Genomic DNA, 23,212 nt, shown 5'->3' on the forward strand with positions numbered 1-23,212 from the left:
TTGCCCCATGAGACTATGGTCCTAGCCCCTAATCCCAGTAAACCAATCCTGTGAGGTGTTTGATTATGTCTAGGAAATATCCATAACTGTGCCCCCTATGTGCTTTGTTCTATATCTGAATACATAGAGGCATCTCTCTTAATTTTCCTCTCCCCTTTCTTTGTTCCCCCTCCTGGGCACCTGTTCTAGTGCATGGAGTCCCTGCATGGTGCAAACGGTTAACACACTCAGTTGCTAATGGAAAGGTTGGAGGTTTGAGTCCACCCAGAGGTGCCTTAGAAGAAAGGCCGGAGATTCTACTTCCCAAGAAATGAGCCACTGAAAACCCTATGGAGTACAGTTCTACTCTGGCACGTGCGGGGTCACCATGAGTTAGAGTTAACTCAATGGCAGCTGGTGCTGGTACTTGTGCTCTAAGGCATTTAGGGTGGATCCTTTTGTTTGTATGTGTTCTTGTAAAACACATCTTGATTTTTCATGTGCATGAATGTCACTGTGCACATCCAGAATTGTGCTGAAAGAGCTCATTCTGTTTCTTACCTTTTCGCTGTGCACTGTTATTAAGACCCACCCACGCTGCGAGGTATGCCCTTGGTCAGTTGCGTCTAATCACTGCCTTGTTCTCCACGGAGTGCTGCTGCTCCTTTTTTACCTGTCCACCCACACTCCCCCCACCCAGCGATGGGCACCCCGGTGGTCTCCAGCTGCCTGTCAGCACAAATAACAGTGAGCATCTTCAGGTGGAAGATGTGGGAGCATTTCTTTGGGTTGTGAATATCCAGGAACTGAATGGCTGAGTTATAGGATCTATACATCGTCAGGTATTCTAGTTGGTCCCAGGATGCTCTTGAGAGTGCTTGCATCAGTCTACACTCCCACCAACCATGCATAAGGGCTCCTGAATCCCCATATCCCCACCCACACTTGGCATTTCCCAGCTTTCTAATTTTCACAAGTTGTAAAGTGATACCTTGCTGTTTTAATTTGGGGACATACTTTTTCTGGGGTGGATAACTTTAGGCAAGTCACAGTAATTCAATGAGGCATGTGCTATACCAACCAAAGGTGGTAGGTACTACAGCTCAGAGAGGTTGAGTAATTCACATGAGGTCACAGGTTTTGTGTAGGACTGGGATTTGAACCCAGAGCCCCCACTCTTAACCACTACATGATTATCATGTTTTGTCTGTCTCCTAAAACACCATCTGGGTCTAGATTACAAGCTCCTTGGGCAGTGAGTGCTTTTTAAACCTCTCTGAGTCCCCTGGAGAACTGAGCCCAGTGTCTTTCTTGTAGGAAGTGCTTGGTAAATCATTGTTTTAAAGATGTGGAGGAAAAAAGTGGAAGAGGTCTTTTAGAGTTTATCTGGGAGACTTCAGGGTGCAAGAGAAAAAGGGGAACCTGCTTGCTGCGTTGTCCCCAAAGGATGTGATGGGGGCTGGTCATGGCAGATAAGTGTTCCTGGGCCCCTGGCTTCCTGCCGTCATCTGGCCACCAGAAGCAGCTTGTCATGAGGTTGGAGAGCAGGTTGGCATTGGGGAGGTTTGGGGGAAAGGGACGGGGGAGAGGTTGGTAGGCAATGAGGAATCCAGAATCCCAAAATGCCTCAACCTCAATGGTCTCTCGCACCCAGCTGGTGAAACTGAGGCTCAGAAGGGTAAAGAGATTTACTCAAAGTCAAAGGCAGAGCTGGAACTCAAACCCATGTCTCTATACACACGGTTCAGTGATTTTCCAGTATATCCTCAGGAGGAGGAGAAGTTCATAGTCAACAAGTAGGGAGATATTCCTTCTGCTCTCTTCCACAGTGCGGAATAGGACAGGAACTCCTTCCTCCCTCTCAGCACCTCCTCAGACCCTCAGGGATATCACTCCCCTTTTCTGGGAGAAAAGCACTGGAAAAACACCCTACCCTCAGTGTCATCATCTGTAAAATGGGTATGATTGTACCAATCTCAGAGTTGCTGTGAAGATTGAAACAAGGTAATAAATACAGGGCATCAGCACAGTGCCAGCCAGGAAATAACCTCCACAGAAGAGGTAGAGTCTTATGTTGGCTCACAGAAGAGCTCTGAGCTAGAACAATCCAGCAGCACTCGATTTCTCTCAGGGGAGAGAGAAATGAATTTTTCTTCAGAAACCAGTTTGGTATGTGTGTTCTTTTTAAAACCCACAGGGTAGTGTGAAGTAGGAATGGAAACAAACCCCAAAAGGGACTTTTGGTGACAAAAAAAAAATTAGGAACTTTTTTCTCAAGTTGGATGTGGAAGGTGGTGGCCCAGGGGGAAGGGCAAATTCAAAGAGGACCTTCTAAAAATACTGCCCTTCTATCAAAAGGACACACACCATTCTTCTGTGTTCCCCATACATCTCCTCAAAAGGAGACATCGTCTTGTTGCCCACGCCTTCCCTTTCTGGGCGCAGGCACCTCCACAGATGGACTGCTGGGTGCCTGGCAGCCAAGAGCTTTGGTGTCAGGCAGTTGGGTCAAATCCCAGCTCCTTCCTCACCTCTCTGAGCCTGTTTCTCCGACTGGAAAATGGGAATATAAATAGCTAACAGCTACGTTAGACTGACCTGCTGCTGTCAAGTTGATTCCAACTCATAGCAACCCTATAGGACAGAGTAGAACCGCTTCACAGGATTTCCAAGGAGCGGCTGGTAGATTCCAACTGCCGATCTCTTGATTAGCAGTTGAGCTCTTACAGAGTACTCCGTAGAAGCAAGGATGGTGAGACTTTGTCTTAAGTACTTTGGACATGTTACCAGGAGAGACCCATCTCTTAAGAAGGACACCATGCTTGTTAGAGAGTCAGCAAAAAAGAGGAAGACCTTCAAGAGATAGATTGACACAGTGGCTGCAACAATGGGCTCAAACATAACAAGGATTGTGAGGATGGCGCAAGTGGGGTAGTGTTTTGTTCTGTTGCACATAGGGTTGCTGTGAACCTGAGCGGACTCAACGGCACCTAACAACAACATTAGACTAAAAGGGATGATGTCTATAAATGATGTCACTGGGCTTCGGATACAAAGTGAGCACCTAGAATTCTAGTTATGTCTTCATTGATTTGAGGGAGACAGCCACCACATGCAGGCCCATGCTGAAGGCTAGGGACATTGAGCTAGATGGACAGTCCCTGCCCTTATAACAGAGTGGCTGGCCTGTTATGATCTGCCCCGTGTTGGGGCAGCCGAAGGGGACTCTATCCTCTGCAGTTGAGTGATCAGGGTCATCTTTGCTTCCAGGCCCCTCTGGAATTGGAGGTGGGGGAAAGAGTCCAATTAAGGGGCCTTTGAAGTATCTCCTAGGGGTCCCTGGGTGGCGCAAACAGTTCGCACTTGACTGCTAATTGAAAGGCTGGCAGTTTGAACCCACCCAATGGTGCTGGGGAAGAAAGGCCTGGCAACCTGCTTCTGTAAACATGACAGCCAAGAAAACCCTATGGAGCAGTTCTACTCTGTAACACATTGAGTCGCCATCAGTCGGAACCGGCTCACAGACAACAGATTTGGACTTATCTCCTAAGCATCTGTAGACACAGAAAACACAATGCTAGGAACCCTGGGAGATCCCAGGCCAAGATCCACCTAGATCACACACATGGGGGCAGCTGCGCCATTGTGGGAAGATCTAGATTGGGAGTGTCATCTCAGGCCTGAGTCCCACCTCTGATGCACCCTAACGTAAGGGGCTCCCATTGACTGTGGGCCTCCCTTTCACCTGGTGCATCACGCGTACGCCCTCCTCGCCTTTTGATGGTCCTACGAGGTAGGCTTCATTATCCTGATCTAACGATGGGAAAACCAATTCTCAGAGATGTTAAGGCTGTGAATCCTCACAGCCAGGATTCAAACTCAAGCTCCCAAATTAGGTGCCCTCGGATGAGCCATCTCACTGAGGCACTACCAAATGGGCATAATAATATCGTCTGATTGCACAGAGACAGAAAGTAGATTGTGGTTACCAGAGGCTGGGGGAACCTTTGCTTAATGGGCACAGAGTTTCTGTTCGGGGCGAGGTGAAGCTTTTGGAAATAAATGGTAGTGATGGTTACACAGCAGGGTGAAAGTGGTCCATGCCATTGAATTGTACACTAAAAAGGGTTAAAATGGCACATTTTATGCTCTATATATTTTACCACAATAAAAAAAAAAACTTGTATGCAAATTTCATAATGACTTTATCCATAAGGACCAAACATAAGAAACGCCCCAAATATAAATCAGCAGGTAAGGGAAATGGGCATAATACTCCATCCTGCCTTCTTCCTCGGGCTCACTGTGGGCTCAGGTGGGGGGATGGGGGCAGAAGCCCATTGTGAGCTGCAAATTCCTGTCTACCTGAGAGGAAGTGCGTGAGGCACTGGCTTCAGCCCCACGGAAGCAGGAAGGGAGGTGCTGAGAGGTGATTTCTCCTGGTCCAGGTTGAGCCAATGACACAGACCTCAGACCCTCAGACCCTTCTCAGTGGTGGTAATGGGGTACCCAGACCATCCAAGTCTCCTCACTGGCATCAGGGGCTTTCTTGTTCTTACAAGGTCTGTGGGGCCTCCTTACACAAAAGAACAGAAATCTTGGCTTCATAATGTGATGACTCAGGAGAGAATGGAAGAGAAAAGATCCGTTTGTCAGCCTCACAGAGGTAAGAGGCAAATTAATAATAATAGCAATATGGCTACCACCCATATTGTGTTTGCCATGTGTTGGGTGCTGTTCTAAGCTACCATCCATTAGGTGCTTATTAAGTACCCTTCCCCTCTTCTAAGAGGTCTACATGAATTAGTTCACCTACTCCTTACAAGGAGCCCTGGTGGCGCAGTGGTTAAACATTCAGCTGCTGACTAAAAGGTTGGCTGTTCAAATCCACCACCTGCTGCTTGGAAACCCTATGGGGCAGTTCTACTCTGTTGTTTAGGGTCTCTATGAGTTGGAATTGACTCGACAATAATGGGTTTTTGTTTTTGTTTTTGTTTTTGTATTCCTTAAAACAAACCAAAACCTCTTGCCGTTGAGTCAATTCTGACTCATAGTGACCCTAAAGGACAGAATAGAACTGCCACCTAGGGTTTCCAAACAGTGGCTGGTATATCTGAACTGCCAACCTTTTGATTAACAGCCGATCCCTTAACCACCGAGCCACCAGGGCTCCTTGGCAATCCTTACAAGTTATCAATTATTGTCATTCCCATTTTACAGATGAGAAAACTGAGGCTCAGAGAGGTAGAAAAAAAGAAAAGATCTTGCCCCAGATTGTGGTGAGTTAGTAGGTAGGGACGGTTTCAGAGTCAGGCAATGTGATTCCAAAGGTCACAAGAGTTGCCTTCTTTCCCTTCTGTCTGTATATTTCCCTGACTCCATGATTAACTACATTTGCAATGTTGTCCAAAGTTCAAAGCTCAGCCTGCAATAAGTGAGGCTATAGCTAAACTTCCTTGGGCCTCTCCCCACTGCACCTCGCACAATGCCTCATCTGTGATAGAACCAGGTCCCTGTTTCTGGGCCTGGGCAGGAAGGACAGTTCTTCATTTGAATGGAAACATTTTTCTTGGAAGGCAACAGCACTGGACTGGGAGGCTTGGGCTGAGGGATTTGGTGCAGGCTTAGCCACCAATAGGCTGTAGAGTCTTGTACAAGTCACATCCCCAATCAGGGCCCCAGTCTTCTCATCTGTAAAATGCAGGATGTTGGGTCTGATAAACATGAAGGTCCCTTGCACGTCTGATGACCCATGAGAAAACTGAGAGTTTTGGTAACTTGTCCAAGGTCACAGAACCCATTCATAGAAGAGCTAGAGTCAGTCCTGAGCTGTTGTCAGCAGATCTCACTGCCTGGGAAAAGAGGCAGACTAGGGTCACCATGGGTTGGAATCGACTTGACAGCAGCTAACAACAACAGCTACAATGTAGGCTTTCAATAAACACTGTAGGCTGGATAGGCGATGTTTTCTCACCACCCTGGAGAGAGCAGTAGGTGGTGAGACAAGGTATTGGGAAAAGTGGAGTCCCCTTCCCCACTCCAGCCTTGGCCACACTCCAAGAAAAGGACGATGGCCACATCTTTTAGTTCTGCTTCCTCCAGTCATGGGTGGCTGGGCCCATGCTGCAAGCCTGTTATGTTTGAGCGCCTTCGGCCCTCACCCCAACCTGTCATGAAGAGGCAGCCCCAACCAGGGCCCCGCATGGCATTGGGAGGTTCTTTCTCAGTGATGTCTGGGTCTGTGTTGAGACCCTTCGTAGGTGGTGAAAGGTGTCGGTGCATGAAATGAAAACGAGCAGCTGGAAAGGGTGGGGAGCTGTGTGATGGTCTCCCACGGTCATGCTCCCCCTCTGCCCTTGCCCACTTCAGCTCCTTTCACTTCTGGGCCCAGGTCAGGGCACTCAGAAGCTGCCTCAGGTCCTCTGTCCTTCAAGGCCAGCTCTCCTCTCACTTCCTCCAAAAATCTTTCTCTGATCTCTTTCAGTGTTTCTCTGGGATGAGTTAAATGGTGACCCCCAAAACATTCACATAAATCCTGAGGACCTCTGAGTGTGAACTTACTTGGAAAAAGTCTTTGCAGATGTAATAAACTTAAGGACTTGAGATGTGATCATCCTGGACTATATGGGTAGGCCCTAAGTCAAATGACAAGTGTTTTTATAAGAGAAAGACAGAGGGATATCTGAGACCCAGAGAAGGGAAGGTGATGTGATCAGGGAGGCAAAGACTGGAGTGACGTGACCACAAACCGGGGAACACCAAGGAGCCATCATAAGCTGGAACAGGCAAGGAAAGATTCCCCCCTAGAGCCTCTAGAGGGAGTGCAGCCCTGCCAACATCTTGATTTCTGATTTCCGGCCTCCAGAACTCTGAGAGAATAGATTTATGTTGTCTGAAGCCACCCAGTTTGTAGTACTTTGTTCCAGTAGCCCCAGAATATACCATGGAATCAGAGTACCTGACCCAGGGAACAGGAAAGGGCATGGGAGCCACACAGATGAGACTTCAAATCTACCCAGCATCCGCCTCATGGTATTTGAGAAGGCTGCTTAGCTTTTCTGAGCCTCAGGTTCCTCATCTGCAAAATGGACACAAGTATGCCTACCTTTTGGGGTCAGATTTTTGTTTTATAACAGCTTTATTGAGATATAACTCACATACCATAAATTTACCCACTTAAAGTACACCAAAAAAAAAATTTTTTTTTCTTTTAAAGTACACAGTTCTGTGGTTTTCAGTATTTTCAGAGAATTGTGCAACTTCCCCCACAATCAGTTTTGCAAATTTGCATCACCCCCTACAAAAAATCCCTTTACCCAGTAGCAGTCACTCCCCATTCTCTCTCACAACACCCTACCCTGGCCCTAGGCAAACACTAATCTACTTTCTGTCTTTATGGATTTGACTATTATGAACATTGTATGTAAATGGAATCATCCAAGATGTGGTCCTTTGTGACTGGCTTATTTCATTAGGCATAATGTTTTCAAAGGAGCATGTGTTAGTACTTTATACCCTTTTATGGCTGAATAATATGCCATTGCATGGATAGACTACATTTTGTTTATCGATTCATCCATTGATGGACATTTAGGTTGTTTCCACATTTTGACTATTATGAATAATGCTTCTATGAACATTTGTGTACAAGTTTTTGTGTGAACATATCTGGGGTTATTTTGAACATTAACTGAGGTAGCATCTAAAGTATTTGATATGCCATTCAACAAAGGTAATGATGATTATCAGATGGCTGGGGGGATCTTGGAAACCCTGGTGCTGTAGTGGTTAAGATCTACAGCTGCTAACCAAAAAGTCGACAGTTCGAATCCACCAAGCACTCCTTGGAAATTCTATGGGGCAATTCTACTCTGTCCTATAGGGTTGTTATGAGTTGGAATTGACTCAAAGGCAATGTGTGTGGGGGGGATCTTAGAATCTTCACTAACCCCTTCAATTTACAGATTAGGAAACTGAGGCACAGAGAGAGAGAGAGGGGCACAGACTTGCTCAGGGTCACCCAAGGTAACAGAACATAACATAAATGCAGGTCTTTCAGACGGACTGCCCAGATTCAGATCCTAGTTCCACTTGGACCTGGGTTACCTTGTGTAAATCACCTCACCTCTCTGAACCTCAGCCTTCTTGACTGTAATATGAGGATAGTAATAGTACCTGCTTTTCATCTCGTTTATGTGAAGATTAAAGGTGCCAGCCATTGTGCCTGGCACACAGTAGGTGCATAATAAACTTTAGCTGTTACGTGGTAGAGCCAGAAGAGGAACCCAGGTCTCCTGATTCCCAGGTGTGAGATCTCTTGAATCTGTACTCCCTGACTTCCTTCTCTGTATCATGGGCATCCTTCCAATGTGATTGTAAGTTCCTTGGAGGAGAGAAATGAGGCTTCTTCTCCTCGCTGCCCTGAGCGTGTATGAGCTGAACAAACACCTTTGTTCCCCTTCTTTGCTCTCGCCCCTGGCTCTCACCAGCGTGGCTGGGAACTGTTGTTAGGTGTTGTTTTTCTGCATCTTTCCAACCTCATGAGATGGCTGAGCATGTTTTCCCCTCCAGGCAGTGGGCAGTGTGCCGCCATGGAGTTGGGACCTCTCCAAGGTGGGTACCTGGAGCTTCTCAACAGCAACGCTGACCCCTTGCAGCTCTACCACATCTATGACCAGAAGGATCTGGCTGGAGAAGAAGAGATTGATCTCTGTTCAGGTGGGCCCCCTCCCTTTGGCCCCTCCCGGCTTCATTCCCACCCCTCAGTGGCCTTAGAGACGGTCAGCTCCAGGGGAAGTACAGAGTTCTGTCAGCACCACAGACAGCTCCTGACTGCGCATGGCTCTTTCTCAATAGGGACCCCTCCCAGCCCCCATCCTGCCTCTCCCTCCGTTCCCACCAGCCTTCTTTCCAGATCCTTCTTGCTTCATCCAAAGACCTTTTCCTCCCAGAGCCCGACACGGATACCATCAACTGTGACCAGTTCAGCAGGCTGTTGCGGGAGATGGAAGGTGATGAAGAGACCAGGGAGGCTTATGCCAATATTGGTGAGGAAACATCTGCCCAGGGCAGTTGAGGGAAGGGGGTTCTTTTCTTTTTTGTTAATCTTCATTCACTGAGCCAAAGTAGGCCCCTCCTTCAGAAATCAGGGCAAGGGGATGTTGAGCAAGAGCTAGAAGAACAGAGACTCCAGGGGAGAAGGGAGCTTGAGCATAAACCAAAACCAAACCAGTCAATTCCAGCTCATAGCAACCCCATAAGACAAGACAGAGTAAAACTGCCCCATAGGGTTTCCAAGGCTGTAATCTTTATGCAAGCAGACTGCCACATCTTTCTCCCGGGGAGCAGCTGGTGGATTCTAACCACAGACCTTTTGGTTAGCCGGTGAGCACTTAACCACTGTGCCTCCAGGGCTCCTTAGATTGAGCATAGTGAAAGAAATAGGCCCCTTCACTAATGACCCCAGGCAAACAACATATCATTTTACTATCCTCTGCCTATTTCTATACCGTTTTCTGTTTCTTGCTCTCCTTTCCTTCCTTCCCACAAAGCCCCAAATAAACACCCCTGTCTTTCTCCCCAGCTCCTAAGCCAAACTACTACAGGATTTGTAATAACGACCATTTACTGGGCATTTAAGAAAAACCTGTATCAAGTCCATTTCAATTCATGGTTGCCCTGTGGTTACAGTGTGCTGATCACTATACATGCATTATCTCATTGACTCTTAACAACAACAGAGGAAGCAGATGCTAGCAGCAGCCTCATTTTACAGATGAGGAAGTTAAGGTTCAGCAAAGAAAATCCACTCACCCAAGTTTACATTACACATAGCAAGTGGCAGGTCTGAAAGTCTAGCCTAGGTCTTTCTCAACTCAGAGCTCTTGTTTACAACCACAAAAAGGAAAGTATCTGGGGAATGGGGAGGTTTGCTAAGGCTTAAGCTGACCAGCTGGTTTTCAGTTTTAAAAGATAGCTACAGCTTTTAGACAAGGGCAGAACCCCTTGAGGAGAGGTCATTTTTTGGGGGGGGATGGTTACTACTACCTCATACAGAGCCATTGTTGGATTAGAAAAGGTGCCCCCTTCTTGTGGGGGATACAGGTCCCAACAGGATGTACAAGTTGGCCAGCAAAGTACAGGCTGGATTTTTCTGCCCCTACTTGCTCTGTTAGTTGGGCATCCTTGTGCAGTGAACAACCTATGCAGCTGTTCTTTGTGGCCCATTCCCTGGCAACCCAGGAACCACATCATTCAGGAGGCCTGTGCTGTGTGCGAATGTGGCCAGTCTTTCCCCAGCCCACATCTATTCCAGCATCACACAACGGCACGGAAGGGAGAACAACAGCTACTGTGTGTCTCAGAAATTGTGGAACCGAGAGCCAGCCTGCTTCCTTCCCTTATGGGAATTTACTTGGGGGAAGCAGAAGTGTTTTGGAACCTAAGGCATTCACATTTCCTTGCACCTGGAGGCAGTAATTAAGGATTTAGGCATTGCTTGGGATTTGGGGGCTTTTTATTTTTTTTTCCTTAAGGTCATCTCCATAGAGAGTAGAAGCTGCATAAGCAAGTGGAGGGAGGCCCTTCATCAAAATCTGTGGGTTTTCTCTGTGCTCCTGGAAGGCCAAGCACTGGCCTGGGCATGCAGTCTTTTGCAGTGTCCTGAACTATTTATTACCTTGGCTTCCATAAGTGTAAAACGGGAATAATAATCACACCTGCCTCTGGGATGGTTGTGAGAATTGAGAAAGATACTGTGTGAAGCATTTAAAACAGGAATTTGCACAGAGTAAGCATTCAATAAGTGTTGGGTATAATCTTTACCATCATTACCATCATCATCATCACTGTCATCACTCCATTTCTCAGCTCAGAAGCCATCCATGGCTCCCCATTGCCTATAAGATCAAGTCCTAAATTTTTCTAGCATGAAACTTCTACTGTAGTAGTCTCCTATCCCTCAGAGTTTTCCAAAGACACTGTGAAAACACCTTTCCTTGTTCTGTCCTCATTACCCAGAAAGCCCTCTGCTCTCTACCTCTCACTTTCTGCCCCACCTTTCAAGGCCTCGCTCCAGGGCCCTTTTCCCTGGGAAGCCCTCCCTGATTGGCCATAACTCTCTGCTCTGACCTCTTGCCATGATAACTGTCTTCCCACTGGCTCCTAGCCCTGTACCACTTCATATAATTAGCCACTATTTACTGAGTAAGGAGCCCTGGTGGTGCAACAGTTAAGCACTCGGCTGCTAACTGAAAGGTCAGTGGTTTGAACCCACCTAGTGGCTCCGCAGGAGAAAAGACCTGGCAGTCTGCTTCCATAAAGATTATAGCCTTAGGAAACCCTATGCAGCAGTTCTACTCTGTCACATAGGATTGCCATGAGTCAGAATTGACTCAATGGCACACAACAACAACAATGTATTGAGTACCTACTGTTTTGGATGCTTTGTATGCAGGGCCTCTAACCATCATCCATCCTTGGGCAGAAGGTATTATTTATCTTCATTTCACAGATGAGGAAACGGGGGCCCAGAGAGGTTAAGTAACTAACCCAACATTGCACAGCTAATAGGGCTAGTGGGGGGGGGTAGAGCTGGAATTTGAATTCAAACCCCATGCTGACTCTACGACTCTGCCTCTTGATATTTTATAGTAATAGATAAGTTCTCATGGGTACATACCCCATTCCTTCAGTCAGATTAAATCCATGAAAGCCATCCACCTATGGATAGCTAATCTTTGACAAAGGGCCAAAATCCATTAAATGGGGGAAGAGATAGTCTCTTTAACAAATGATGCTGGCAAAACTGGGTATCCATCTGCAGAAAAAATGAAACAGGATCCGTACCTCACACCATGAGTAAAAACTAACTCAAGATGGATCAAAGACCTAGATATAAAACCTAAAACTGTAAAGATCATAGAAGAAAAAAATAGGGGCAAACCAAGGGGCCCTAATTTATGGCGTAAATAGACTATCAAACACGACTAAAAATGCAGAAACAGCAGAAGATAAACTAGACAACTGGGACCTCCTAAAAGATATTAAACACTTATACACATCAAAAGACTTCTCCAAAAGAGTAAAAAGAGAACCTACAGACTGGGAAAAAAAAATTGGCAGCGACATATCTGACAAGGGACTAATCTCTAAAATTTATAGAAAGCTTTAACCGCAAAAAGAAAAACAATTCAATTAAAAAATGATCAAAACACATGAGTAGACGTTTCACCAAAGACATTCCAGTGGCCAAGAAATACATGAAGAGATGCTGGTGATCATTAAAACTACAATGAGATACCATTTCACCCTGGCAATATTGGCAATGATTAAAAAAACAGAAAACAATAAACGTTGGCGAGGATATGGGGAGATTGGAACTCTCATACACTGCTGGTGGGATTGTAAAATGCTACAACCACTGTGGAAAATGGTATGGCACTTCCTCAAAAAGTTAGAAATAGAAATACCATATGATTCAGCAATCCCACTACTAGGAATATATCTTAGAGAAATAAGAGCTGTGACACAAATAGATAACATGCACACCCATGTTCACTGCAGCATTATTCACAATAGCAAAAGATGGTAACAACATAAGTGTCCATCAACAGATGAATGGATAAACAAAGTGTGGTACATACACACGTGGAATACTATGCAACGTTAAAGAATAACGATGAATCTGCAAAACATCTCACAACATGAATGAACCTGGAGGACATTATGCTGGGCAAAATAAGTCAGTCACAAAAGGACAAATACTGTATGAGACCACTGTTATAAAAAGTCAAGAAAAGGTTTACACACAGAAAGAAACATTCTTTGATAGTTACCAGGGAAGGGAGGGAAAATCACTAACTAGGTAGTAGACACGTATTAACTCAGGTGAAGGGAAAGACAACACGCAATATGGGGAAGTCAGCACAACATGACCAAGACAAAGGAGGACACTAAGAGGTACGCGTGAGTGTAAGGCAACAATGGTAAATACTATTATATACGCAATCTTGCAGTAACGGTAATAACAAACAATAATTTACGAGTGGATACATAGGTAGATTTCGAAGGTGAACAGATGTGGGATGGTGTATGCACACCCATGAGCATATATAAGTTTGGCAGAGCATATTTCTACATAAGCATTTATATGTGCTGCAAAGATATCCATGTATACAGTAGAGCACGCAGGGGGCGCAGTTATGAAAACTTCTTAGCCATAAGCAAACACCTCAAGCAAATGAGTCGCTGGGCTTGAGGGCTTAGGACCATAGTCTCAGGGGACATCTAGGTCAATTGGCATAACATATTCCATACAGACAATGTTCTATGTCCTCCTTTCGTGAGTAACAATTGGGGTCTTAAAAGTTTGCAAGTCACCATCTAAGATAGAACTATTGAACTCTTCCCATCTGGAGCAAAGAAGAGTGAAGAAAATCAGAGTCTCAAGGAAACAGTCCAAAGGACTAATGGACCACATGAACCACAGCTTCCACTAGCCTCAGACCAGAAGAACTAGATGGTGCCCAGCTACCAGTACCAACCACTCTGATCAGGATCACAATAGAAGGTCCTGGACAGAGCAGGAGAAAAGTGTAGAACAAAATTCAAATTCATAATCAAGACCAGACTTACTGGTCTGATAGTGACTGGTGAAACCCCCGAAACGATGGCCCTTAGACACCCTTGAACCTGGAACTGAACCTACTCCCAGAGGTCACCTTTCAGCCAAACAAGAAACAGGCCTATAAAGTGAGCAATAGCACCTGTGAGGAAGGTGTACCTCAGAAGAGCCAACCATATGAGACCAGAAGGGCAGCATTTGCCCAAATACAAAGCTCAGAAGGCAGAAAAGGGTAGGAAAGATCGGCAAATGGAAATCGGGAACCCAGAGGAAGGGGGTAGAGTGCTGTCACATTGAGGAAATTGCAACTAATGTCACGAAACAAAATGTGTATACATTGTTGAATGGGAAACTAATTCTGTAACCATTCACCCTAACCACAATAAAATATTAAAAAAAAAAAAAAGTCAACATTCATGCATTATTTGATCATCCATTCATTCCATAAACACTTAATGAGCCCCCACTGTGTGCCAGGCCTGGAGGTCCACAGCCCCCTGGTGCCTAGTCCAAGCCTGGCACACAACAGGACTTTAGTAAGATCTCAGTGATTGACTGTGCTTTGCCTTGTCTGGGCAGCGGAACTGGACCAGTACGTGTTTCAGGACTCCCAGCTGGAGGGCCCAACCAAAGACATTTTCAGTAAGTTGGGATTTTCTTGGCTCAGCCTGCATTTCCTTCCTTCTTCCTTGGGAAGTTCCATAATACCAATTGCCACCCCACCATGGGTGATCAGACCCCTTCTCCCCGACCTTGGACTTCTGTTGATGGTGGGTGTTTGTCTTTCTGGCTTTTCTCCAAAGTAGAGCACATGGGATCAGAAGAAGTGGGCAGTGACAGCGTGGAAGCACCGGCGGAAGCAGGGCAGAAAAGTCACAAAAGACGTGAGTGAGCAGCCACCAAGGGCAGGGGCAGCCTGCTGCCCCCTCCATGATCCAGCCTTCGCCCTGCTTGGGACCTGGTCCTTCCTTGGCTCCCAGTTGCCTCCCTCATTAAGTCTGGGTTTGGGTGCTCCTGCTACCCCTCCTTGTACTGCTGCCCCCGTGTGCAGTGAAAGTTACCAGAAAGGAAGCAGATGGCCCAGGTGCAAATGGCCACTCTCCGGTGGGTTTCTCTCCCTGGCTGTTTAGATTGCCATTTCCGAAAGGACCTCTGGGTTCTGGCTTCTCCTTCATGCTTAGTCATCACCCCCGTATTTGGGAATGTTCTCTTCAAGCACTGGTTCTGGAGGCAGTAAGAACTGGGTTTGAATCCTGGATGTGTTGTGTATGGTCTGTCTGTGTGGCCTTGGGCAAGTTTCTGAGCCTCCTATGCAGTCTCCCTTACCTTCTTAGTCTGTCCTCTCCTGGCAACCAACATGAGCTTTCAAAATGCAAATCAGGTCATTTCACTGCCCTGAAAACCACATCCCACAAGGGCCTGCAGGACCTGGCCCTGCCCACCTCTCCAAACTCACCAGGTGTTATGCCCCTGCCTGCTCATCACACTCCAGCCACACTGGCTTCTTTCCATTCCTGCAGTCTATATCCCTTTTCCAGCCTCAGGGCCTTTGCACTTGCTGTTTACTTTGCCTGGAATGTCCTTCCTCCAGATCTTCCCATGGCTGGCTCTTTCTCATCTTTTAGGTCTTCACTAAAATGTCACCTATTCCTGGAGGCCTTCCCTGTCCACCCTTTCCACATACCTTACCTCCCTCATTCTCACATTGTTTGTGCCTGTCCTAGACCTCAGCACTTGTCTCAATCTGGACTTATTTCTTACTTTTTACTCAGTTCCCCTGCTGTGAGAACAGAGACCTTATCTTTCTTACTCATCACTGTATCCCCAGCTCCCAGCATAGTGCCTGGCAAGTAGTAGCGCCTCAATCAATATTTGTTGAATGAAAGCATCTGTAAAATGGGGATAGCAGTTAATCAAATGCTTACTATGTGCCGGCCTTCTGTAAGCCCTGTAGTTATTTATTTGTTTATTTTACTTATTTCTAAACTGGTAGTATAGGTGCACAGTATAAAAAAATCAAAAGGTACAAACAATATTCAGTGAAAAAAAAAATCTCTTTCCCACATCTTCCCTCTCTGGAGACAAACACTGTTACCAATTTCCTCTGTGCCTTGTCAGAAATAGCCCGTTCATCTACAAGCCAGCTCTTTTTGGCCCCCTCACGAATGGCCACATTTTACTCTTACACTCTTCTGGCGCTTTGCTCTCTTCGTGTAACATGCTTGGGAAGTCATTCCCCTATCACTGGTGGGGAATATAGGATCCAGAGACTTCCTCTCTCTCTTTTTTTTTTTATTTGATATCTTCCCCAACCTTTCATTATGAAAATCTTCCAACATACAGAAAAGGTGGAAGAATTGCACTATGAACGCCTGTACACCCACCACTGCAACTAATGTTTAGTTCCACTTGCTTTATCACTTATCTGTCCATTTGTCCAACCTTCTATCCATCTATCCATCCACCCGTCCACCTGTCCACTCACCCACCCGTCCGTCCATCCGTCCGTCCATCCGTCCATCCACCCACCTGCCCACCCACCTACCCACCTACTCACCCACCCACCCACTTTATTTTTGGTACATTTCAAAGTAAATTGCAGACACCATACACTTTCCCGTTGTTACTCAGCATATTTGCTCTTTTTGAGGCCTGTGTGGGATTTGGTATTTCATTGAGTGAATGAACCATTATTCCCATAACCAGCCCCTTGCTGAGGGACACAGAGATGTTTCCTGTTGATATGCTAAGTGTTGATACTCACTTGCTGATTCCCAATGTGTTCCTGTGAAGTAGGAATCACCATGTCCATTTCACAGCTGAGGGAACATCGCAGATGACTCTCAGAGATGCTAGGTTGCAAAGTCACATAGCTAGGAAGGGATTCAAAAGCAGATTTTTTTTTTTTTTTAAACTCTAACTGTGTTTTGTCCCCTTTGTGGCTCTGCCTCTTTTGGGTCCTTACTGTGCTGGGTACTTCGAGGTGGGTTTGGGCTCAAGCAGACAAGCAGGGGCTGGAGATGGTCAGAAGAAGGGGAGGAAATAAGACCCCCAAGGCCACATCCCAGCCCTTTTAGTGAAGTCCATGCAGCCTGCTGCAGTGTGTGGGCCACCTGGATCCTTGGACCACCCCTCCCTGGGGTGCTGACCAGTGTGTTCTCTCTGCAGCTTTCCCAGAGGAGCTGCCTGTGGACCCGAAGCACAGGAAGATAGGTGAGCAGGGAGGGCAGCCCAGGGAGATTCTGAGCCAGAAAACATGGGGCCTTCTCAGACAATTACAAACTAGCATTTGAAAGCCAAGGCTCAGAGAGATAAATTCATTTACTCAAGATCACACAGCAAGTGAGAGGTGGAGCTGGGATTTGAACCCAGATCTTCAGGATTCCATAGTGAGTGCTCTGCAGCTTGAGGGCTGCTGGGAGGTCTAGCCTCTCTCCTAAAACCCTTCTTCCTAATTTGGAGTCAGCTGAGACACCTCTCGGCCCTCCCCCCTCCCATCCCATGGCATACTTCTCCTTTCAGAGGCTGCAGCCACCTGGGGTCAGCTGGCCACCAGCCCCTCCTACCTTCCTCAGATCCCCATGCCTGAGCAAGCCTCTTCCCCAAGCTGTCCAGAGCAAGCCTCTTCCCTGAAGCTGACCATTTCCCCACACCAGATGCTTCTTCCCCCTCCTCTCCTCCCACCCAGTTGTTATTGTAAAGGTGGAGAGACTACCCCATGTATGGAGCAGACTGAGGAGTGAGAGGCTCAGAGTCTGATGGAGGAGGCCTAGTCCTTGCCTTCTGGAAGTTCCCAACTGATGGGGGAGACAGGGTCCCTGCCCATGAAGACTCCAGGATGATGGAGAAGGGGTCCTTGTGCTCAGGAAGCTCCCAATCTGAAGGGGAAGACAGGAGCCCTACTCTCCAAGGTCCCCAGTCAGGTGGGGGAGATGGGTGCCATGTGCTCCAGTTGCCCTCTTAGATGGAATGTGCCTTACCCTCTTATATCTCCCCATCAGATGGGGGAGATAAGCCCCTGCCCAAGTCTAATGGGGACACAATGTGTCCCCTGCCCTTCTTTCGGCAGAGCCTGGCTGCTTGGAGGGGTCAGTGACTGGCTGGGGAAGGTAGTAGGACCTGGAGCCCACAGTCCACTCTCAGGCTCTGGCCCAGCTCCAGCTCTCCACCTGGGGCTTCCAGGACCTACCCATCCTGCTTATCTGATGAGGGAGACAGGAGCCCTACTCTGTAAGGTCTCCAATCTGATGAGGGAGACAGGTGAGTCCTGATGAGGGACCCCAGGTGAGTCCTCAGGCCCCATTGCAGAAGAAGGCTGGTGGCTGCCTGGCACAGAGCAGCTGCTGATCAAAGCAGCTTCAGCTGAGGAGACAGAAGTTTCCCTCCACCACCAGGGGTTAGCCACACAGCTCCTAGGATCTTACCCAGCCTCCAACTCGGCTCCTTCCTCCACAGCTGAGTCCACCTCTAGACCCACAGTGATTGGCAGCTTCCTGGTGGGGCTGGGGAGCGACTCCTCGGCCTTGTCCTGCCTGCGGTTGCCTCTTATGCTCAACCAGGAGCCAGCACCCGACCCGACCTGGCTGGAAGAGACTGTCCAGATGCCTGGTATGTTACGGGGCTTCAAGAGGTGGGCTTCCTGCCAGAGGTCACTGAGGAGCTGGAGCTGAGACAGGACCATCCTGCCTCCATCAGCAAGCCCACCTCTGTCCCAGCAGGTGTCATATTCAGGGCCCACATCAGCTCAGCCCATGCCAGAGACATAGCAGGGAACCCCCACCACTTAGGGGCTACCCACCAGCCCTGTTCATCGGTCAACTATTAATTGAGTAACCTACTCTGTACCAGATACTCTGCTAGGTGTTAGGCACCCCACCACGGGCAAGACAGACACAGCAGCTGCTATGGGGGAAGTTAGAGCCCCACGGGGAGCCGAACATGAATGATCATCACAAAACGCAATTATAAACATAGGTGCTACGGAAGCCCCCAGCTCACAGCCTTTGTCTCTTGCAGTGCCCCCTTCCAGGCCCTTGTTCAGCTGCCTGAATCTCCCTGCTGGACCCATCCAGATCATCCCCACCATCCCGACTCTGCCCCAGGGGCTCTGTCAGATCTCAGGGGCTGGGGCTGGGGTCTCCAGCATACTCATCTACCACGGTGAGTGTGCGAGGCCCGTCTCCCTGCATCACTCGCTATCTCCGTCCTCCCCCCACCCCCGCATTTGGCAGTCATATCCTAGGGCCTTGTCATACCCCACCCCCCTCAGCACACCCCTCTCTTTTCCCCGTTTCCCAAAAATCAAAGCAGAGGAAGAGAGTTCCCCCCGATGGTGTGGGTGAGTGGCCCACCGAGTAGCTCTGTGGCCTTCCATGAGTCACTTTCCCCTGTGACCTTTAGTTTTTCTTTATTTTTCTCTCTGTCTCTCTTTTAAATCTTATTGTATTTTTAAGTTAGGAAATTAACAATGCTCATTAACAAGCCAAGCACTAAGAGATGCATACGAGTTAACTGAGTGTCCACCTCATGCCTTTAGCAGCTGGTGTGAATAGTCTGGTGTGCATCTTTGCACAGCTTTCTCTGAACTGACCTGTTCCCTGGTCTGTAAAATGAGATTAAGTGGTCCCTGCTGACCTGCCACACCAAGGGGTTGTGAATTGTATGGGGAAAGGCTAGTTTGGGCTCTCAGGGATGGGAGGGGATGAGGTCAGGTGTGTATCCACTCAACTCCAGGAGCATGTTTTGAAGGTGGCGTGCTAGTTTCTGTATAATGCATTGGGGTCCCAGAGGCAAGAGAGCAGTTCCTGACTTTGAAGAAAATGAGTGCTGACCACACAGCAGGAAGGATGCTGCAGTAACAGCAGCCCTAAGCTCCCCTATGAGCTAGGCACTGCTATTATGTCCATTTCTCAGATGTGGAAACTGAGGCTCTGGGAGCTAGATGTAACTCCAGAGCTGTTTCCTTGGCTGCATGCTGAAATGTCTTCCTTTGGAAGCTCCCCTCACCTTTACCCAGGCTTTCCAAACTGCGTGGCCTGCTTTGGGGTGGGTGTGACCCAAGTGGGTTCCTAGACGGACACCTGGTTGTTCTTATACTCTTCTCCCTCCCAACATAGGCGAGTTGCCCCAGGCCAGCCAAGCGCCCCCTTCCAGCAACCCAGCTGTCCACAGCCTCCCGAAGTCCCCCGATCGGCCTGGCTCCACCAGCCCCTTTGCCCCATCTGCCGCCGACCTGCCTGGCATGCCCGAACCAGCCCTGACCTCCCGCACAAACAGGACAGGTAGGAACTTCAGCCCGTGAGAATTACTAGAAGCAGAACTGAGGCTCTGAGGGGAGGAATTGCCTCAGACAAGGCCCACAAACAGAGCTGCCTGCAGGGACAGTCAGGCCATGTTCATGGGTAAAACCAGGCAGGGGGAGTCTCTAGAGAGTGGAGGACATGGAGGGGGACCAGGAGAAGACTTGGAGAATCCGTGCCCGGCCCAAGTAGGGTCACCAGCCTCAGCTGTTTGATGCCCTGCCAGAAGGTGGGCCCAGCTTGGCCAGATCCAATTTGTCAGGAGAATCTGGATATCAGAATTTTTCAACAGATATTGCAATTTTTTAAACATTAGTGAAATCCTTAAAAGTACAGCTGGCCAAAAAGTGGAAACAACTGAAGTGCCAATCAATAGATGAATGGAAAAACAAAATGTGGTCTAGACGTATAATGGAGTATTACTCAGCCACAAAGAGAAATGAAGTCCTGATACATGCTGTGACATGGATGAACCTTGAAAACATCATGCCGAGTGAAAGAAGCCAGACACAGAAGGCCAAATACTGTATGATTGCACTTATGGGAAATATCTAGAATAGGGTAACGCATAGAGAGCAGAGTTTGTTAGTGGTTACCAGGGACTGGGGGAGGGGAGAAAGGGAGTTATTGCTGAAGGGATACAGAGCTTCTGTTTGGGGAGATGAAAAGCATTTGGAAATGGATGGTGCTGATGATCACATGGCATGGTGAATGTAATTAATGCCACTGAAATGCATACTTAATGGTTAAAATGGAAAATTGTACTGTATATATATACACACACACATAGATACATGTATATGTAGGTGTGTACATATATATATATGTACATAGATATAAAACTATAACTTTAAAAAAAAAAGTACTGTTGGCCAAGAAAGATGTCTTTGAGCCAGATCCTGCCTTGGGCCACCATCTTACAACCTCTGTTGTGGGGAGGCTCAGTTCGTGTGGGTTCTGCCCTGGGCTGGCTGATTTACCGAAGCTCGGAAGTCTGAACGCCACAGAAGGAGGGAGTCCCTGGGGGTGCCCCAGAGGGAGGGTGTCTCCAGGGGCACCCTCACTCCGACTTTGACACCAGCTTCTTTATATCCAGAGGACAAACTGTTCCCCACCCAATGCCCAGCAGATCTTGAGGTCTCCGGCAAGATTCCAAAACGGTCCGGTGAGTGGTGACGTGATCCCTCTGCTCCACTGGGTGGGAGCCTGGAGGCAGAAGCCCAAGTCTGGCTGTGCTTCACCCCTTCATTAACTCGACATTTACTCAGTCCCTTATTTGTTGGCTCACTCATCCATTCATTCACTAACTCATTTGTTTACTCCACCACTTAAGCATTTATTCCATCACTCACTTTTTTAATTGTTCTTATTTCTATTTATTTTTCAAAAATTTTAATATAATTTTATTTTGTTGTTGTGGGTGAGAATATACACAACAAAACATACATCAATTCAGCAGTTTCTACACATACTACTTAGTGACATTAACTTTGAGTTGTATAACTATTCTCACCCTCCTTTTCTGAGTTGTTCCTCCCATTAACATAAATTCACTGCCCCCTACAGTTTCTATCTAATCTTTCCAGTTGCTGTTGTCAGTTTGATCCCATACAGATAGTTCTTAAAAGAGCATAATGCTCAAGGCAGACATTTTTTTTTACTAGTTCAGCTAAACTATTACTTGGTTTTAAGAAGACTTCTGGGATATTTTTGACTTAAGGTTTAAAGATGATCTCAGGGCAATAGTTTCAGGAGTTCACTCAAACTTCATGGTTTCAGGAAGCCTGGAGTCCATGAGAATTTGAAATTCTGTTCTACATTTTCCCCCTTTTGATCAGGATTCTTCTATAGAGCCTTTGACCAAAATGTTCAATGATGGTAGCTGGGTATCACCCAGGTCTTCTGGTCTCATGGCAAAGGAGACAGTTGTTCATGGAAGCAATTAGCCACATATTCCACATCCTCCTTCTATTCTTGATTCTCCTTCTATCTCTGTAACAACAGAGGCAAATGAGACCAATTGTTGTGTCTTGAATGACCGCTTGCAAGCTTTTAAGACCCCAGGCACTACACATTGAAGTAGGAGGTAGGACAGAGGCACTAAACATTCTGTTAGGCCAATTAACTGGAATCCCCCATGAAACCATAACTCTAAACCTCCAAAACAAGAAACCAAATTCCATGAGGTTTTTGGTTTTACATAGCAGCCTTAGCAGCTACTCTTTTTTTTTTTTTTTTGTCGTTGTAAATATATCTCACATAGTCCATCACTCATGGAAGTAATCAAGCCCATCTAGGTGTTGACATGTAGTTTGTGAGGCTGAGAGACTGAATGAGGGAAGAGTGGGCGACTGAGTGAGTAGGTGAATGAAGTTGATGGGTACGGGAGAAGGGTAGAAATAAAAGAGTATATAAGAGAAAGGCTGAATTACTAAGTGCTTACTCTGTGCAAGGTACTACTCTTGTTATTATCGTTAGTCACTGTCAAGTTGACGCCAGCTCACGGTAACCCCATATGTGCAGAGTACAGCTGTGTTCCATAGAGTTTTCAAGGCTGTGAACTTTTGGAAGCAAATCACCGGGCCTCTCTTCTGAGACTCCTCTGAGTGGTTTGAACCACCATCCTTTTGGCTAATAGTTGGATGCTTAAACATTTGTGCCGCTTAGGGGCTCTGGTACTACTCTGAGCACTTAAAAAAAAAAAAAAGCAGTTGCTATTGAGTTGATTCTGACACATGGTGGCCCATGTGTGTTAGAATAAAACTGTGCTTTGCAGGGTTTTCAGTGGCTAACTTTTTGGACATAAATTGCCAGACCTTTTTTCTGAGATGTCTCTGGGTTGACTCAAATCTCCAACCTTTTAGTTCACACCGAGTGCTTAACCATTTGTATCACCCAGGGATGCCTCAAGCACTTTAGATGTATTGAATCATTGAAGTTACTAATGACCCTATGAAGAAGGCACTATTACTATCCCCATTTTACAGATGAAGAAACTGAGGCATAGTGGGGTACATAGCTTGCTCAAGATTACACTACTGCTATGTTACTGAATAAATAAAGGAATAAGTAAAGGAGTAAAAGAAGCGCATAGATAAATGAAGAAGAACAAAACCCATTGCCATCAAGTCAAACTCCAACTCATAGTGACCCTGTAGGACAGAGTAGAACTGGCCCACAGAGTTCCCAAGGCTGTAATATTTACGGAAGCAGACTGCCACATCTTTCTCCCATGGAGCAGCTGGTAGGTTTGAACTACTGACTTTTTGGTTAATAGCTGAGCACTTAACCATTGTACCACCAGGGCTCC

General features: G+C 46.9%; 1 protein-coding gene across 9 annotated transcripts in view; it reads left to right on the forward strand.

Moving 5' to 3' along the window:
• CIITA (class II major histocompatibility complex transactivator) overlaps positions 1 to 23,212 on the forward strand; it is a 62,496-nt gene that overhangs the window by 22,138 nt on the left and 17,146 nt on the right. For 7 of the 9 annotated variants that reach the window (XM_023557375.2, XM_064295575.1, XM_023557372.2 and 4 more), the window contains exons 2-10: positions 8,551 to 8,697; positions 8,931 to 9,026; positions 14,183 to 14,245; positions 14,407 to 14,487; positions 16,772 to 16,816; positions 18,059 to 18,211; positions 18,620 to 18,763; positions 19,720 to 19,884; positions 20,999 to 21,067. In XM_023557375.2, coding sequence (XP_023413143.2) covers positions 8,551 to 8,697; positions 8,931 to 9,026; positions 14,183 to 14,245; positions 14,407 to 14,487; positions 16,772 to 16,816; positions 18,059 to 18,211; positions 18,620 to 18,763; positions 19,720 to 19,884; positions 20,999 to 21,067 — 963 coding nt within the window. Of the gene's footprint in view, positions 1 to 8,550; positions 8,698 to 8,930; positions 9,027 to 14,182; positions 14,246 to 14,406; positions 14,488 to 16,771; positions 16,817 to 17,722; positions 17,864 to 18,058; positions 18,212 to 18,619; positions 18,764 to 19,719; positions 19,885 to 20,998; positions 21,068 to 23,212 lie in introns of those variants that run through there. The other 2 variants (XM_023557373.2, XM_023557380.2) reach the window with 2 other exon arrangements.

This window comes from Loxodonta africana, chromosome 12, assembly GCF_030014295.1.
Source record: "Loxodonta africana isolate mLoxAfr1 chromosome 12, mLoxAfr1.hap2, whole genome shotgun sequence".
Lineage (NCBI taxonomy): Eukaryota > Metazoa > Chordata > Mammalia > Proboscidea > Elephantidae > Loxodonta > Loxodonta africana.